We start from the raw sequence: 17,173 nt of genomic DNA, 5'->3' as shown, positions 1-17,173 counted from the left end.
CTGTCCCTGCTGGTGGCTGGCTCAATCCCAAATCCATCCTGCTGCCCACCCGTGGGGGGCTGGCAGGAGGACAAGTGGGAAGGGCGTGAGGAGCAGCAGCTGAGGCTGCACGGGGGGGCTGTGACAGCAGAGGGGACCTGCCACCCCCCTGGCTCCGTCCGTGGTGTCTCCAGGGCCAGTTCCAGGTGGCCCCACTCAGTCCCTGCCTGCAGGAACACTTCCAGTGGGAAATGCTCCTGTCCTGCCCCAAATTCCCTCCTTTCCCCCACCCTGTGGGGTCCTGTGGCAGCCTGGAGGGCACAGAACAGGGACAGGCTCTGTCCCTGCCCCACGCCTGGGGCACAGGACAGGGACAGAACTGTGCCAGGGAGGCTCTGGCATGGAGGGAGCTGGCTCAGCTCTGCCCTGCCGGGCCCTTGGGGCTCACACAAGCTCCTTCCCTCCTTTCCCTGCAGCCCCGGGATCCTGGAGTGGTTCTAAAGCCCTGCAGTCCCACTCTACTCCATGGAGACACCTTCCATGGACACCTCCCCCTGCCCAGGGGGCTCCAAGCCCCGCCCAGCAGCCCCAGGCTCTGCTCCAGGTGCTGCATTTACCTGTGGGGCCAGCTGGGCTGGAGTGCTCTGTGTCTCCTGCTCCTTCCACCCCAGGTGTGACCCTGTCCCTCCAGGTGTGACCCCATCCCTCCAGGTGTGACCCCTCTCTCCAGGTGTGACCCTGTTCCTCCAGGTGTGACTCTGTCCCTCCAGGTGTGATCCCATCCCTCCAGGTGTGACCCTGTCCCTCCAGATGTGACCCTATCCCTCCAGGTGTGACCCTGCCCTTCCAGGTGTGACCCCATCCCTCCAGGTGTGACCTGTCCCTCCAGATGTGACCCTGTCCCTCCTTCATGGCTGTCCCTATGTCCTCCTTGTTTTTAGGGTTGGAATTGCTTTCTCAGCTAACAGGAATTGATGCAATTAACCTATTTTTTGTTTTAAATCCCTTCTCCCTGCTCCTCTCCCAGTGCCTTTCCTGCTCCTCCTCCCATCCCGTGGGGAATTGTGCAGGAAATGCAGCCCTGAGCCACAGCAAACCAATCTCTTGGAGGTTTTTTATCAGGCACCACTCGTTCACTTTGCTCCTTCTGGGAGGCACAACCAGCACCAAGATTCCTTTGGGTAACAAAGGAGGGCTAAGCTGAGGGGAGGATGGAGGGAGACAGGGAAGAGCTGGAGCTGGCTGGGAACATCCCAATCCTTGGGATCTGCAGGCAGGGAATGGATCAGCTCTGGGGCTCTGTATTCAATCCCTGACTGGGGAGTTGGGGAATGACCCCGAGGCACCACAGGGGAACATCCCAGAGCTCCCTTTGGACCCCCAGGAGGATCCCCACGGTCCAGCCCTCGCTGAGGAGCACCTGGAGGAGCTTCTCCTCCAGGGAATTCCTCCTGGAATTTGCAGCTCTTGTGTGGATGCAGGAGGAAGATTCAGGTGGGGTTTGGCAGGGATGAAAGGTTTCCAGATGGATTTTCTGGGATGCAAAGGTCGCCTTGGCCCCAGACACTCCCTGCACCTCACGGCTCTCCCAGTGTTTATTCCCTGCCAGCATTCCCAGCTGGATCCTTTGCCAGCCTGCATTTCTCTCTTTCCTGCAGAGGTGAAAGCTTTCTCTTTGCTTAATAAAAAAGAGGGTTTTTTTGGTTTTTTTCCTTTTTTTGAGAGCTTTTTGTTTCACTTTTATCTGTTTGCTTTAAAGCTATTTCTCCCAACTTCAAACCCTATTGATTTCCTCCCCCAGAGCCCGAAACCAAAACAAACAAGCAGGGCCACCAGGGCTGACCTGCAACCGTGTTTTTCCTAATGCACCCCGAATAATCACAGCACAATCACAAATCATTTTGTTTTCCACTTTCCCAGCAGCGCTGCTGCTGTTGCCAGGAGGCTCCTGGATGCAGGAATCTCCATTTCCATGGGAAAGGCTTTTCCCCTTTGCAGTTTGGTGCAGGCAGCCCCTGCCAGCAGCAGGGAAGGGTTTGCTCCACTGCAGGCTCCAGTCTCACCCTCCTCTCTGGGTCTTTTTGTGCCTCATTTTCCTGCAAAAGCAAATTAAAACCTCATCCCACCAGGTTGTTGGTGAGGAGCCAAAAATCCAGTGACCTTCTGGGTTAGGTGTTTCTAAACTGAGCATCCTCACAAACATTTAAATGAAGAGAAGGAGCCTCGTAATCCACCTGAGTCTCCCAATTTTGGGGGTTACTTTGGCAGGTTTTGGGTTATGAATGGTGACTCAAGTGCTTGGCACGAGGGAGGCAGAGCAGGCTCATTTTTGAGAGCTGCAGTCCTATAAAAAACCCCTTTAATCCCATATTTCCATCTGCTGGGGGCACATGGGTGTGTGTGCTCATGTGCTCACACAGAAGTGCCATTAATGGTGGTGTTTGGTACCAAAATGTGAATTAACTGGGCATTTTTATAGCTTGTAACTAATTCAAGTGCCCATCACCAGGCTCTCCATACATCAGACACACAAAGGAATCATTAATTCTGACCTGAATTGCCAATGATCCACTGCAAGGTATTGAACTTCCTTCTTGCTGAGGTGTAAATAAACAACAGCTTCCAATAGAGCCAACAAATAACCTGAATTAACCAAGTGAGAAATTGCTGCAAAGGAACTCACTGATAGGGATTTAGGGGGGAGAAAAAATAAAAAAAGGAAGAAAAAAAAGAGAAGATGAAGAGAAAAACACGGACAACATAAAATATTCATATTGTCAGCAAACGAGGAGAAAATGTTTCATTTATAGAGTGAGACAGAAGCAATATAGGAGATAGATATGCTCCATGTAAATTTATTAAGTGCAACTTTCTCTCTCTCTCCCTCTCAGATAAAAAACCTCCTCGTGAAATAAAATCCCAAAGTTCTTGTTTTTTGTTGTTTTTTCTCTTGTAAATATGATTTTCCTCATCTCCTCTGCTGTTGGGGTTGTTGGTTTAGGAGCTAAGGAGGAGCTGAGGTTTCATGAGAGGCTTTAGCATCTGCTGGAAGCAGCTCTGATCCCAGTTCAGTGAGCCAGGGCAGAGCTCACCCTCAGCAATTCCTGACAGGAGCCCTGGCTCAGGGCTTGCCCAGCTCAGGATCAGCCTCTGGAATCAGCAAAAAAAGGGATTTCTGCAGGAGTTTGGGGTTCCTGCTGCTGGCTCTGGCCCTGCTGGGCTCCCTCCTGGCTCACCTGGAGGGTGTCTGAGCCTGGCATCACCTCAGGGCTGCTGTGCCCTGCACCTGCAGCTCTGCCAGCCCCAACAGGGCAGGAGAGCAGGGGGACAGGGGCCAGGAGGAGAGGGGACAGCCTGGAGCTGTGCCAGGGGGGGACATCAGGAAGAATTTACCCCTGGAAAGGGCATTGAGCTGTTCCAGGGGGGGACATCAGCAGGAATTTACCCTGGAAAGGGCCTGAGGCTGTGCCGGGGGGGACATCAGGAGGAATTTCACCCTGGAAAGGGCCTGAGGCTGTGCCAGGGTTGGACATCAGGAAGAATTTACCCCTGGAAAGGGCATTGAGCTGTTCCAGGGGGAGACATCAGCAGGAATTTACGCTGGAAAGGGCCTGAGGCTGTGCCAGGGTTGGACATCAGCAGGAATTTACCCTGGAAAGGGCCTCAGGCTGTGCCAGGGTTGGACATCAGCAGGAATTTCCTCATGGAAAGAGATGTAGGTCATTGCCAGGGTGGGACATCAGGAAGAATTTACCCATGGGAAGCACCCTGAGCTATGCCAGGATGGGACATCAGCAGGAAATTCCCAATGGAAAGGGCCTCGAGCTGTGCCAGGGTGGGACATCAGCAGGAATTTCCCAATGGAAAGGGCCTCAGGCTGTGCCAGGGGGAACAGCAGCAGGAATTTACCCTGGAAAGGGCCTGAGGCTGTGCCAGGGTGGGACATCAGCAGGAATCTACCCCTGCTATTTACCCCTCCTTCTGTCTGTCCTGCTGAATGGACCTCAGAGAAAGAATTTTCTAGATAACACAGAAAAAACAACCTTGAGAAGAGAACTGAAGAGCTCTGACTCCTTCTTCCACCAGCAGGCTGGGAAAGGAGACTTTGTGACACACCTGGGGGTGACTGTGAGCAGCAGAAGCCCCTGGAGGGCAGGGACACAGAGCTCAGGGAGCAGGAGCTGCTCCAGGATGCAAAATCAGAGCCAGGGATGAAGATGATGGAGGCACAGCCTGCTCCAGTGAAGGATCCCTTCCCCTGAGCCCCTGATTTGTGATCCCTGTGCTCCAAGAGGGAGGAGAAGGACTTGGGGCTGTGGGAGGGATGGGAAGAAGCTGGGAAGAACCTCTGGGACCTCTCCCTGCTGGAGCTGGGCCCTGCACAGCTCCTGCCAAGCTCTCCTTGGAAATGAGATCATTTCATCAATTACCTCTCCTAATGCACCAAAGCAAATGTTTCACTTTCTGCTCCTGCACGTCTTAAATTATCTTCAGGTGCTTTATGAAACTTAATCATAGTTAATAGAAACTTCATTACCATCAAATGTGCTTCCAATGGATGTTGTGTAACAGTGGCAGGAGGTGGAGTGAAAAATGGGCTGCAATTACCACAAACACAAATCCTGGAGCAGAAAGGGAGGAAATCTGTGGGGCCTGCCAGGGTCCCTCCCACCCCTGGGCTGGGAGGACACAGCTCATTAAGGAGTAATTGGTGGACTATAAATGTTTGCTTTTCTAATTTGTTTGGTTGCTTTGCACTTCTGGGGAAAAAAGAAAAGCAGAACCTCACCCTGCTCCCCCAGATTTCCCACGCCTTCCTCCTTGCCTTCATTTCTAATCTCCTGTAAAAGGAATTCTCCAAAAGAAAAGATCAGAAGAGGTAAAAATTACTTAAAAAAAAAACCCAAAACAGTGGTTGTTTGTAAAGAAACACCAAAATCCCAAAAGAAAGGCTCCTTCCTCGTGGAGTTGTGTTCCATGGGAATAATTCAAGGAACTCTGAGCCACTCTGGGTTTGCCCTTTCAGCACAAAGCCGTTTAAAACCCCGCTAAGCCCTGAGCAGGATCCTCTGAGCTCTGCTCCCCTGAGCTTTGGGAGGGTTTTCCTGGCGCTGGGGCAGCTCTGGGAACATGGCAACCACCAGCTCATTCCAGGGAAGGACCCTCAGGAGGATTTAATCATCAAATTTATGGACCAGGCTCCAATTCAAGCCCTGGAGATACCTCAGAGTCAATGAAAAGAAAATTCTTCTACCCAGAATGGTTTTGCTGGAGTCCAAATTCTCCCTTTTTTTTGGATTTCGTGCCCTCCCCCTCATCTTTAAGCCATGAGAAAGTGGGAAAGGGGAATTGCCTGACGTGGGAATCCATGGAAAGGGAGGAGATGCTGAAGCACCTGAGGGGGTTTAGGGCCAGAGCACCTGAGGAGGGGGGGCAGGAGATCAGCTCTGGGATCCTCCCCTTGGCTCTCCTGGGGTTGGAGCTTTTCCTGCCAGGATATTTCTGCATCTCTCAGACTCCACCATTCATCATTCCCATTTCCAGCACTTCCCTTTTTGAAAGCAATGATCCAAAGGGAAGAGTTGCAGATTCTTCGTGGTGCAAAACCCACCAGCTCTCCCTGGGAAGGGAAACACCCAAACTGTTCCTGGAGATCCATCCCCTCCCTCCTCCTGCCTCATTCCTTGCTCTAATTACCCACAGAAATTAACTCAACAATATCAACTCGTAATTAATTCCCTGTAACAACAAAGCAGCTTGGGAATAGGGAATGGGAAGAAAGAGAAATGTAATTATTGTCTGTACTTCCCTTTCTGCACCTGGGGCTGGGGAACCAAACAGGTCTGGGGGAGTGGAGCCTTGGACTGGGCTGGGTGTGGTTCTGGTTCCGTCTGAGACGTCTCCAGTTTGCCTTTGTGACCCCTTTTTCTTTGCTTTTTCTGTCTGGCCTGTCCCCTTGTCCCATGGTCAGCCAGGATCTCACCCTCTGCAATCCCTAAATGAGCCTAAAATTCTCTTTACAGCATTTTTTTAAGGGGGGATCCCATGGAAAAAAAAAAGGGAAAAAAGGGTTTCAGGGAAAAAAAACCCCAAAGTTTCTCTTTTAGAGATTGATTTGGTGGAACTGTGTGGCAGTGGGATTGTTCTAGGAAGTTGAGTTTTGTAACCTTACAAGTTTGCTCAGGAAGGCCACAGAGGGTGGATTCCTCCCCAGAGCTGATGTTTCCATGCAGATATTGTGATTTTTCCTTTTCCTTCCCAGCGAGTTGGGAATGTGTTAAAAGCAGAACCGTTTTCCATTCGCAGATTCCTTGAAAATACAGCAGAAATTGTTGCAGGATTGTTTTCCTGGTTGGGTGGTTCTGGTAAAACTGATATCCAGGATTTCTTTTGGGTTGAGTGGGTGCTGGAATTTCGTGGCTGGGAGCAGGTGGAGAGTGGGGATGAGAGGGATGTTTTCTGTCAAGGATGTTTGAACCAAACCTTGGATTTTACTTTTGACTGGAGTGCCCGGCTGAAATTGAGTGCCAGCCCCTGGAGCAGGGTTGGGGGACTGGGGGTGCTGGTGCTGCCATTTCCCTGCTGGGAGGGGGCTGTGGGTGCCCAGCCCCTTCCCAGCACATCCAGCTGGGGCTGGGGGCACTTTCAAACATTTATTTTTTGTAAGGGAGTGTCGAGCCAAGGAAATGCTGCCCAGAGCTGCTCCTTCCTTTCATCTCCACACTCTGAAGCTTCACCTTTGTTTTCAAAACTCAGCTAAAATGAAATGATCTGACTTTCAGCAGAAAAGCACAACAGAAGCCTCCTCCCAAGCAGTAATTAATTAATTCCTGTAATTGGCTGTTTATTAAACGCTGATTTTAACTTTGCACCCTTTCCTGTGCAGTGCAGTTCAGTCACTGACACGGAGCACTCTGGATTTCCCTGTTGGCTTTTGTCGCTCTCGTTGGCCATGAACAAATCCAGGTTCTGTTCCTGGGGCTCTGCCCTGCAGGAGAAGCCCCCAGCAGGACCCAGACCCTGCCCAGGGTGGGCTCTGAGCTCCCACCCCCCACCCTGGGGCTGGGAATTCAGGGAACCCCCCAAGGACCCTCCAAGGGGACGTGGCAAGGGATTGAATTCCACGGTGCCCAAATCCCAGCAGATGGAGGAGAGCAGGATGGGATTTTTATGGAATATTGCAGGGTTCATTTGGGGTCACAGCCACAGTCAATTCCTCCTCCCCATCCCAAACAGGCTCTCGAGTTTGGGGTGACCCCATCCCAAACCCAGACAGGCTCTCGAGTTTGGGGTGACCCCAATCCCAAACCCAGACAGGCTCTCGAGTTTGGGGTGACCCCATCCCAAACCCAGACAGGCTCTCCACTTTGGGGTGACCCCATCCCAAACCCAGACAGGCTCTCGAGTTTGGGGTGACCCCAATCCCAAACCCAGACAGGCTCTCCACTTTGGGGTGACCCCATCCCAAACCCAGACAGGCTCTCCACTTTGGGGTGACCCCATCCCAAACCCAGACAGGCTCTCCACTTTGGGGTGACCCCATCCCAAACCCAAACAGGCTCTCCACTTTGGGATGCTCTTTCGGGAATTCCGCTCACCCTCTCAGCTCTTGTTGTCCAGCGCTGCCCCTGCTCCTGTGCCCAGCCCCACTTTGGTTCCCCGTGTCCCCTTGTCCCCTGTCCCTGACACAGCTCTTGTCCCCCCACATCCCCCCAAATCCACCCACATCCCCATGTCCCCTGTCCCTGACACAGCTCCTGTTGCCCCACATACCCCATGTCCCCATGTCCCCTACGTCCTCACATCCCCCATGTTCCCCTGTGTCCCAATGTCCCCATGCCCTTGTGTCCCTGACGCAGTTCTTGTCCCTCTGTGTCCCCCCATGTCCCCACATCCCCCATGTCCCCATGTGCCCCTGTGTCCCTGACACAGTTCTTGTACTCACATCCCCCACGTCCCCAAGTCCCACGTCCCTGTCCCTGACACAGCTCTTGTCCCCCCACATCCCCCCACACCCCCCACACCCCCCGTGTCCCTGTCCCTGACACTGCTCTTGTCCCCCACACCCACCGTGTCCCCCCGTGTCCCCCCGTGTCCCTGTCCCTGACACGGCTCTTGTCCCCCACAGCCCCCGTGTCCCCCCGTGTCCCTGTCCCTGACACGGCTCTTGTCCCCCACAGCCCCCGTGTCCCCCCGTGTCCCTGTCCCTGACACGGCTCTTGTCCCCCACACCCCCGTGTCCCCCCATGTCCTCCCGTGTCCCCGTCCCTGACACTGCTCTTGTCCCCCACATATGTCCCCCCGTGTCCCCCGGTGTCCCCGTCCCTGACACGGCTCTCTCCGCAGACGTGGAGCGCGGCGCGGACGTGGCCCTGTACTCGGGGCTGGCGGCGGCGGTGCTGGCGGTGGCCGTGCTGGCGCTGGGGGTGACCCTGTACCGGCGCAGTCAGAGTGAGTACGGCGTGGATGTCATTGATTCCTCTGCACTCACGGGAGGCTTCCAGACTTTTAATTTTAAAACAGTCAGACAAGGTTAGTGCGGCGATTTCCTTTCTTCTCTGCAGAGCCCCCGCGGCTCAGGCTCGCCTGCGTTTGGGGAGGGGGTTTGGTCGAGTCGGTGCCTCGCCAAGGCTCTGCAGCGTGTGGCAGGTGCCAAACACATCCCCCCTCTCCTGAGAGCGAGATAAAGCAGTTTAACTGCGGTGGTACCCAGGGGAAAACTGCCCTGGTGACTTCTGATCCCCTCTGGTGGCGTGGAAGGAGGATGGGATCACTGGGGAGCAGGAGCTGGGATGAGTGGGACAGGGACCTGGAATTGGCTCTGTTCTGTCCCACAAACCCAGGATCCTCCTTGGCCATGCTCCAGATGATTTAGGAGTGCCAAAATCCCCATGTCCTTTCCAAAATCCCCAGCTCCAGCACTGATAGAGGAAAAGCTCAAATTAAAACAAAGCAACCAAATCAGAGCAGCTCGCACTGCTCAGGCTCTCCTGTGTTTGGGGACAGGGTTTGGGGCAACCAGGGACAGGGACAGGGACCTGGAATTGGTTCTGCTCTATCCCACAAACCCAGGATCCTCCTTGGCCATGCTCCAGATGATTTAGGAGTGCCAAAATCCCCATGTCCTTTCCAAAATCCCCAGCTCCAGCACTGATAGAGGAAAAGCTCAAATTAAAACAAAGCAACCAAATCAGAGCAGCTCGCACTGCTCAGGCTCTCCTGTGTTTGGGGACAGGGTTTGGGGCAACCAGGGACAGGGACAGGGACCTGGAATTGGTTCTGCTCTATCCCACAAACCCAGGATCCTCCTTGGCCATGCTCCAGATGATTTAGGAGTGCCAAAATCCCCATGTCCTTTCCAAAATCCCCGTGTCCTTTCCAAAATCCCCGTGTCCCTTCCAAAATCCCCAGCTCCAGCACTGATTGAGGAAAAGCTCAAATTAAAGCCAAGCAAGCAAATCAGAGCAAGCTGGGGCAGCACAGCTGGAGCTCCTCCTGTTCTCAGTTACAGAGCTTTCCTTCACTCCAATAAAAGGAATTATTCTTTTCCTGATAATCCCAGACCCCCAGCTGGAAGTGTTTTGTAACCTGCTGCAGCACAGGCACTGAGGGAAATCAATGTGTGTAAAACTGCACCCCTAAAGCTCCAGAAAACACCACCAGAGCCATAAAATGTGGACAAAACCTTTGCTAAAAGCAGCGCTGGGGTTTCCAGGAATGTTATTCCCTCTGAGCAGGAAGGTGGGGAGGGAGGGAGAGAAGGGGGATGGAAGCAGGATGTTTATTGATTCTGTGCTGCCGTTCTACCTCAGACCTGCCTGATTGTGGGTGGGTGGGAGCGTGGGCAGGGTGTGAAAGTGTCCCCATGTCTCTGTTCTCTCTTCAGAAAAGGGAAATATGTTGCAGAGTTTGTTTGGGGGGGTTTTGTGGGGTTGTTTTTACAGTTTCTTTATTTCCTGGAGACGTTCCTCACCAAGCATGACTTGCAAGAAATTGGCAAAAGGGCTTGGCAGACAAGGACGTTTGAAGGAAGTTCATTCATCCATTTCTAAATCCAAACCTTTAATTAGGGCTCTGTAAATCTCAATGAGTGTCTCAAACAAGAACGTTTTCCTTTGTGGTTCAGGCTGAATCTTGTTTTGAGTCTGGGGAATTGTTTGCTTGGCTTAAAGCTTAAAACCTTCCATTCTGGAGGCCCTGAAAATACCCAACTAAACAACCAAAGAAAAAGACCTCACCACAAAACCACGCAGCCAGAGGACTCAGGCCCCTAAATCCATGCACCCTCATTTTCCAGAGCATTTTCTGAGGTAAAACACCTAAAAAATAATAACTGTGGTGCCTTCCCTGCATCACTCTTGTCCCACCTCCCTTTCAGCCCAGTTTCCCTCAGGCTGAAGCTGTGGGTTTGGGTAAGAGGTCTGCAGGAAGATGTTGTCTCCCTAAATCCATGCACCCTCATTTTCCAGAGCATTTTCTGAGGTAAAACACCTCAAAATTAAAAACTGTGGTGCCTTCCCTGCATCACTCTTGTCCCACCTCCCTTTCAGCCCAGTTTCCCTCAGGCTGAAGCTGTGGGTTTGGGTAAGAGGTCTGCAGGAAGATGTTGTCTCCCTAAATCCATGCACCCTCATTTTCCAGAGCATTTTCTGAGGTAAAACACCTCAAAATTAAAAACTGTGGTGCCTTCCCTGCATCACTCTTGTCCCACCTCCCTTTCAGCCCAGTTTCCCTCAGGTTGAAGCTGTGGGTTTGGGTAAAAGGTCTGCAGGAAGATGTTGTCACCCAGTGGGGTTTAATGTAAGGAAAGAAAACAACCAGAGAGGCAAAGGGCAAACACAAGGACTGAATCCAAACCAGAGGAGGCTCCTCCTCTCCTCCTTGGGTTATTCCTGCACTCTGGAGCTGCCTGAGGCATGGCAAACACCGAGTGTCAGATCTTGGCAGCGGCTCCTCTGCTCTCTGACGTGGCCTGGAGCTCTGGGAGGAACTGGGCCAAGGTCTGACACTTCATGTTTGCAAAATCAAACGGGGATTTTGGGCTCTGAGAGATTGGGGAGGGTGGCAGAGGGGACAGGGGAGGGTTGCTGAGGTGTCCCCCTGATAGGAAAATGTGAGGTTTGTGCCCAAACAGGAGACAGAGGAGCCCTTTGGCTTTATTCCAACCCAGGCAGAGGCCATGGGGCATCCCCTGGGGTCTCTCCAAGGTTTGGAGGATGCAGCCTCCCTTTTTATCCCAATTTCCAGCCACATTTCCCTTCTCTCTTTCCCCATTTCTGAGGCACTTGAGAGGTTCAGACTCCCCAGAACACCTGATCCCAAAGATTCCCCTCTAATGCACAACCCTCCCTTTTCATTTTTAATTCTTACGGAATTTAGGGGTTTTTCCCCATTTCTGAGGCACTTGAGAGGTTCAGACTTCCCAGAACACCTGATCCTAAAGATTCCCCTCTAATGCAAAACCCTCCCTTTTAATTTTTAATTCTTACTGAATTTAGGGGGTTTCCCCACTGTTTTTTTCATCTTTCAATGTCTAAATTCATTTCTCAGCAACCCTGAAGTTTATCTGTAAAAGCAAATCTCTTTTTCCATTCCCCAATCAGTGGAATCCTTCCCATGGTTCCTTTTCTCTCCCAGTGCTGGTTTTATCCCCCAGCAGCCCCACAGCTGGGTTGGGAACACAAATCCCTGTTCCTCTCATGCTCCATCCCTGCTCTGTCCCCACAGGTAACTCCCTGCTCCTGAACTCATCCCTGCAGCCCGAGCTGACGGTCAGCAGGACCTACAGCGGCCCCATCTGCCTGCAGGACCCCCTGGACAAGGAGCTGATGACCGAGTCCTCCCTGTTCAACCCCCTGGCTGACATCAAGGTCAAGGTGCAGAGCTCCTTCATGGTGTCCCTGGGTGTCACCGAGAGGGCCGAGTACCACGGCAAGGCCCACCCCGGCACCTTCCCCCACGGCAGCCCCAGGCCCTTTGGGACCCTCCAGGCCAGGAACAAAGCCATGTTCATCCAGAACCTGGCCTCCATCTCCAGCAGCAGCGAGCTGAGGAGCACGGCCCTGTTCGGACACCTGGGCGGCCGCTTGGTGGTCCCCAACACAGGTGGGTGGGTGTTGGAATAATCAACGAGATTGTGGGCAGGAGGTGCCTGAGCTTCGCTGGCCTTGGTGCTGAACCAAACAGCAGCACTGAGGTGTTTCACCCCAGGGACACTTTTGGCCATGGCTGGGTGGTGTTTCACCCCAGGGACACTTTTGGCCATGGCTGGGTGGTGTTTCACCCCAGGGACACTTTTGGCCATGGCTGGGTGGTGTTTCACCCCAGGGACACTTTTGGCCATGGCTGGGTGGTGTTTCACCCCAGGGACACTTTTGGCCATGGCTGGGTGGTGTTTCACCCCAGGGACACTTTTGGCCATGGCTGGGTGGTGTTTCACCCCACAGACACTTTTGGCCATGGCTGGGTGGTGTTTCACCCCAGGGACACTTTTGGCCATGGCTGTGTGGTGTTTCACCCCAGGGACACTTTTGGCCATGGCTGTGTGGTGTTTCACCCCAGGGACACTTTTGGCCATGGCTGGGTGGTGTTTCACCCCAGGGACACTTTTGGCCATGGCTGGGTGGTGTTTCACCCCAGGGACACTTTTGGCCATGGCTGGGTGGTGTTTCACCCCACAGACACTTTGGGCTGGCTGGGGCTGCAGTTGGGCACGTGGGGACAAGTCCAGGCGTGCAGGAGCTCTGGGGGTGCTGGGATGGAGCTTCCTCCCGTGCAGGGGCCGCTCCTCAGGTTTCCCTCTGTGGAGAAGCTTTAGGGCCATGGGGAAGGGAAGGAGTCGGTTCTGCTGGAGGGTTTGGATCCAGAGCTTTGTTCTGGCCCACAGCCTCTGAACCCAGCCCCAGCTCCAGCAGAACTCCTGAGCCCGTGGGTGCTGCTCCTTTTAACCCCGGGGAGAGGGCAGGGAAGGGGCAGGGAGCCACCAGCCAGGGACAGGAGGGGAGGTCTCAAGGGACAGAGGACACCTGGATGGCCGAGTGCCCCCGGGGGCAGAGGGCATCCTTTGGATCTGCCAATCACTGGATCCCTTCTGGAATGCCAGGACTGACAGACAGTGCTGGGAGGGGAAGGGAAGGTAGAGGTGACTGACACACCTGGGAGGAACCTTCAGGGAGGAACCTGAAGTATCTGAGGCAAACCCTGAAATCACACCGTGCATGTGGCTCCTTGCTCGTCAAAGCACGTAGAGGAATTTGAGCTCAGGCTGCCTGATGTAGTGTTTTATAACTAAATTAAAAATAAAAAAAATTAAAATTTAAATTTTTTCTCCAGGATAGAAGAAGTTGGGGCCCCGTTAATGCAAATTTTGGAAGTAGGGCACGTTGCCCACACAGGACACGAGTGATCAGAAGGAAGCTGAGGACTGAAGAGGCATTATGCCTGTTTGAACTGTTTTAAATTACTGCCTCTCTTGATGTCTTCAGCATGAAAGTCACATTAATCAAAGCTGTGCCTTGCTTGGATGCTGCTCCAGAGGAGAGGCTCCCCGGGAAGGGTCGGTGCTGGATCTTAGGGAAGGGGCTCTCATCCCAGCAGCAGCTCCAGCCCCACGGGGGGACACAGGGACAGCAGCCAGGCCTGGGGACAGCCCCACTGCCCACCAGTCTCCTGCCTGTCCCTTTCCCCTTTCTTGGAGTAAAAATCTCTCCAGATTCCCAGTCCCAGGCTGGGGGCTGGCATGCTCCCTCTGCCTTGTGTGCTTTTTGAGTTTTGTCACCTTTGTGGGACGTGTTTCAGACCTGCAGGGCTGCTTGTGGAGCAGCAGGTCAGAGCCTGGCAGGGTCACAGCCCTGCAGCTGCACCCCAGGGCTGTTCTTGCATCCCCCAAACCCCAGCCCTTACCCTGGGTATTTTCTCTGCACAAAAAGCCAGACACTGCCAGCCAGTTATCATCCTTCAACTCCAGTGATATTTATTCACTTTAAATTCAGCTCTGTTTTCGTTTGAGCACTGGCTCCAGGATTATCTGCTGCTCTCTGGTTGAACTGGATGATTTAGAGCTTTATCCTTCATGTCCCACAAAACAGGAGCTTTAAAGGTTACCATAAAAAACGTGGTTTGTGTTTGGAGAGGATTGATAACAGTGACAGCCCAGGCATGCACAACGTGGGGAATGTTTTCATTTCTCCCCAGACTGGTTTTGTGCTGAGGAAGGAACACTGCAGAGGCACGAAGTTCAGGCATGAATTAAGAATTCCCTCATCCTGTATATTTAGCTACTTTATGTAATGATAGTCCCATCAATTAGATTATTAAAATATGTATTTGGTCCACTTGCAATTTATGTAATTCCTGCTGCCTTTATGTAAGATCAGCTGTGCCAAGCAGTTGTAAATTCCAGTGTGATCTTGTTGGTGCCTCTCCAAGGCTCTGCAGCGTGTGGCAGGTGCCAAACTCATCCCCCCTCTCCTGAGAGCAAGAAAAAGCAGTTTAACTGCAGTGGTACCCAGGGGAAAACTGCCCTGGTGACTTCTGATCCCCTCTGGTGGCGTGGAAGGAGGATGGGATCACTGGGATGCGTGGGACAAAGGGATGATCCCCCTCTCCATGGGGAGAGTCCCTGCATCCCACAATAATCAGGTGTGATTTCCAAAAGGAAAGAGCCTCCAGGAGGCTTTTTGGGAAATGTCTTTTCCTTTGATGGGAAAGCAACAGCTTCATTTCCTTGGATAGTTTGTGCTCCTTTCATCTGGTGAGGCTGCCATGAGAAGCAGGACTGCAGAGGAGCATCCCTCAGGGTGGTGTTCCCTGTCCCTGTCCCTTCCCAGCCCTGTCCTTGCTCTTTTCCAGGGGTCAGCCTGCTGATTCCACACGGGGCTATTCCAGAGGAGAGCTCCTGGGAAATCTACCTGGCCATCACCCAGAAGGAGTCCAGGTGAGAGATGGGGGATCATGTCTCTGCAGGAGCCACCCCTGCTCCCCACTGCTGGGGTCCCCACCCTGCTGTGACCCCGAGAGGGACACGGAACACCCTGGGAGTGCTGCTCCCGTGGAACCCTTGGAATTCTTGTGCTCCTGCTCCCTGCTCAGGAGGAGCTCAGCACCTCGGGCTCTGGGGGTGCTTGGATTTTGGTTTTTTTAGCCTGAGAATCCTACAGACACTTGGAAGCACGGAGGCTTCAGCAGAATTTATTCTTGTGGCACTTGAGAAAGGGGAAAAAAGGAAATTTGGCCTTTTTTTGTTACCCTGTTGTGGCTTTTTATTCCTCCCCTGCAGTCTCCCTCTCACCAACAGTTGCACACACAGACCCAGGGGAGGTTTGGAGCATTCCAGCCTCTCTTTAGCAGGAATGCTGGTTGGAAAGGGCTTGGAACATTCCAGCCTCTCTTTAGCAGGAATGCTGGTTGGAAAGGGCTTGGAACATTCCAGCCTCTCTCTAGCAGGAATGCTGGTTGGAAAGGGCTTGGAACATTCCAGCCTCTCTTTAGCAGGAATGCTGGTTGGAAAGGGCTTGGAGCATTCCAGCCTCTCTCTAGCAGGAATGCTGGTTGGAAAGGGCCTGGAACATTCCAGCCTCTCTCTAGCAGGAATGCTGGTTGGAAAGGGCTTGGAGCATTCCAGCCTCTCTCTAGCAGGAATGCTGGTTGGAAAGGGCCTGGAACATTCCAGCCTCTCTCTAGCAGGAATGCTGGTTGGAAAGGGCTTGGAGCATCCCAGCCTCTCTCTAGCAGGAATGCTGGTTGGAAAGGGCTTGGAGCATCCCAGCCTCTCTCTAGCAGGAATGCTGGTTGGAAAGGGCTTGGAACATTCCAGCCTCTCTCTAGCAGGAATGCTGGTTGGAAAGGGCTTGGAGCATTCCAGCCTCTCTTTAGCAGGAATGCTGGTTGGAAAGGGCCTGGAACATTCCAGCCTCTCTCTAGCAGGAATGCTGGTTGGAAAGGGCATTTTGGGCACCCACAGCTACAGCTCCACCTCAGGGTGTCAGCACAGGCACTGGATGGGGTACCCAAGTCACCTTGGGCTTTTCCCTTTTTTATATCCTGGTTTTATTCTTGTATCTTCTATTTCTTATTTTGGCTGAGGTCCTTTCCCTAATTTTTTACCTTGGTTGAGGTTCCTCCTCTCATTTTTCATCTTGGAAACACCACTTGCTTTCATTTGAAGAGGGAACTGCAGGCCCAGTGATTCAGAAGCCAATCATGGGGATCACACCACCCAAACGGATTAAAGCACAACCAAACAACAACAAAACCAGCAGGGCCAGAGGTTTCAATTGCTGGTTCAGTGTCCAAGGGATTCTCCTCCACTCTGGCACCGCTCCTGCCCGGGGATTTATTCCAAGAGATGCAGAAAACACGTGGGCATGGGGGTGGCTCCAGTTTGTAGGAGAGGGAGAGGAGATGATGACACAACTCTGGAAGGCAGCAGGCAGAGGATGCAGCCCTTAACTGAGCCCAGGTGAATCCCTGGAGCTCAGGTGGGATCTCCCCTGCCTGTCCCAGAGCCACAGCCACGGCTCCACCTGGCCCAGCCCCAATCCCAAGCTCAGCCCTGTCCCTGAGTCTGTAGAAGTCACAGAGCTCCCTCCTCCTGCAGAATACAAATGGGTTTTCAAAGCAGGGAGATCACACTCAATCTGGGAGAATTTATGAGCCTGTGTTTTTTAAGCCATGATTTGTTTTATCTTCACTCCTGTGAAAATATTGTTGATGGCAGCGTTTGAAGGCAGAGCACGGTGGGGACGGGACCAGCTGGTGCTCGGAGCTGGGCTGGCTGGCACAGAGCAATTTCAGGGCTGGATTTGGGTTAAACAAATTGAAATGTATTTTAAATACCAGAGTCCTAAACTGACCAGCCTCTGATTGGAGTTAGATGGGGTCTAATGGGTTTGTTTCATCTCCAGCTGCTGCTTCCACGTGAAACGAGCAGAAATGAGCAGAAATGAACCCAGGAAATTCCTCTGGCTGCCCTGGGGGACCCCAGACCCTGGCAGGGGGCTCAGAGACCTTGGCACGGGGTCAAAACCACCTGGGCCTTTGGTTTTAGCCATGGAAACAATTCCCAACTTTGTGTGAGGAGTTACAGACCACAGGGGTTTGAGTAGAATGGCAGTGAATTTGTCACAGGGGGAAAAAGTAGAATTTGGGGGATTTGGAATGGGGGTTCAAGAGGCAAGAGGGAGGAACCTGGGCA

The 17,173-nt window shown here is 52.9% G+C and overlaps 1 protein-coding gene across 1 annotated transcript in view; it reads left to right on the top strand.

Annotated features, from left to right (window-relative positions):
• UNC5D (unc-5 netrin receptor D) overlaps positions 1-17,173 on the top strand; it is an 88,762-nt gene that overhangs the window by 56,899 nt on the left and 14,690 nt on the right. The window contains exons 8-10 of the mRNA XM_050982757.1: positions 8,326-8,511; positions 11,707-12,084; positions 14,830-14,914. Coding sequence (XP_050838714.1) covers positions 8,326-8,511; positions 11,707-12,084; positions 14,830-14,914 — 649 coding nt within the window. The remainder of the gene's footprint in view (positions 1-8,325; positions 8,512-11,706; positions 12,085-14,829; positions 14,915-17,173) is intronic.

The sequence above is a fragment of the Serinus canaria genome, chromosome 22 (genome assembly GCF_022539315.1).
Source record: "Serinus canaria isolate serCan28SL12 chromosome 22, serCan2020, whole genome shotgun sequence".
In the NCBI taxonomy this organism is placed as follows: Eukaryota; Metazoa; Chordata; class Aves; order Passeriformes; family Fringillidae; genus Serinus; species Serinus canaria.
Note: the sequence above shows the minus strand (reverse complement) of the source record. Positions and strands in the feature narration are given on the sequence as shown.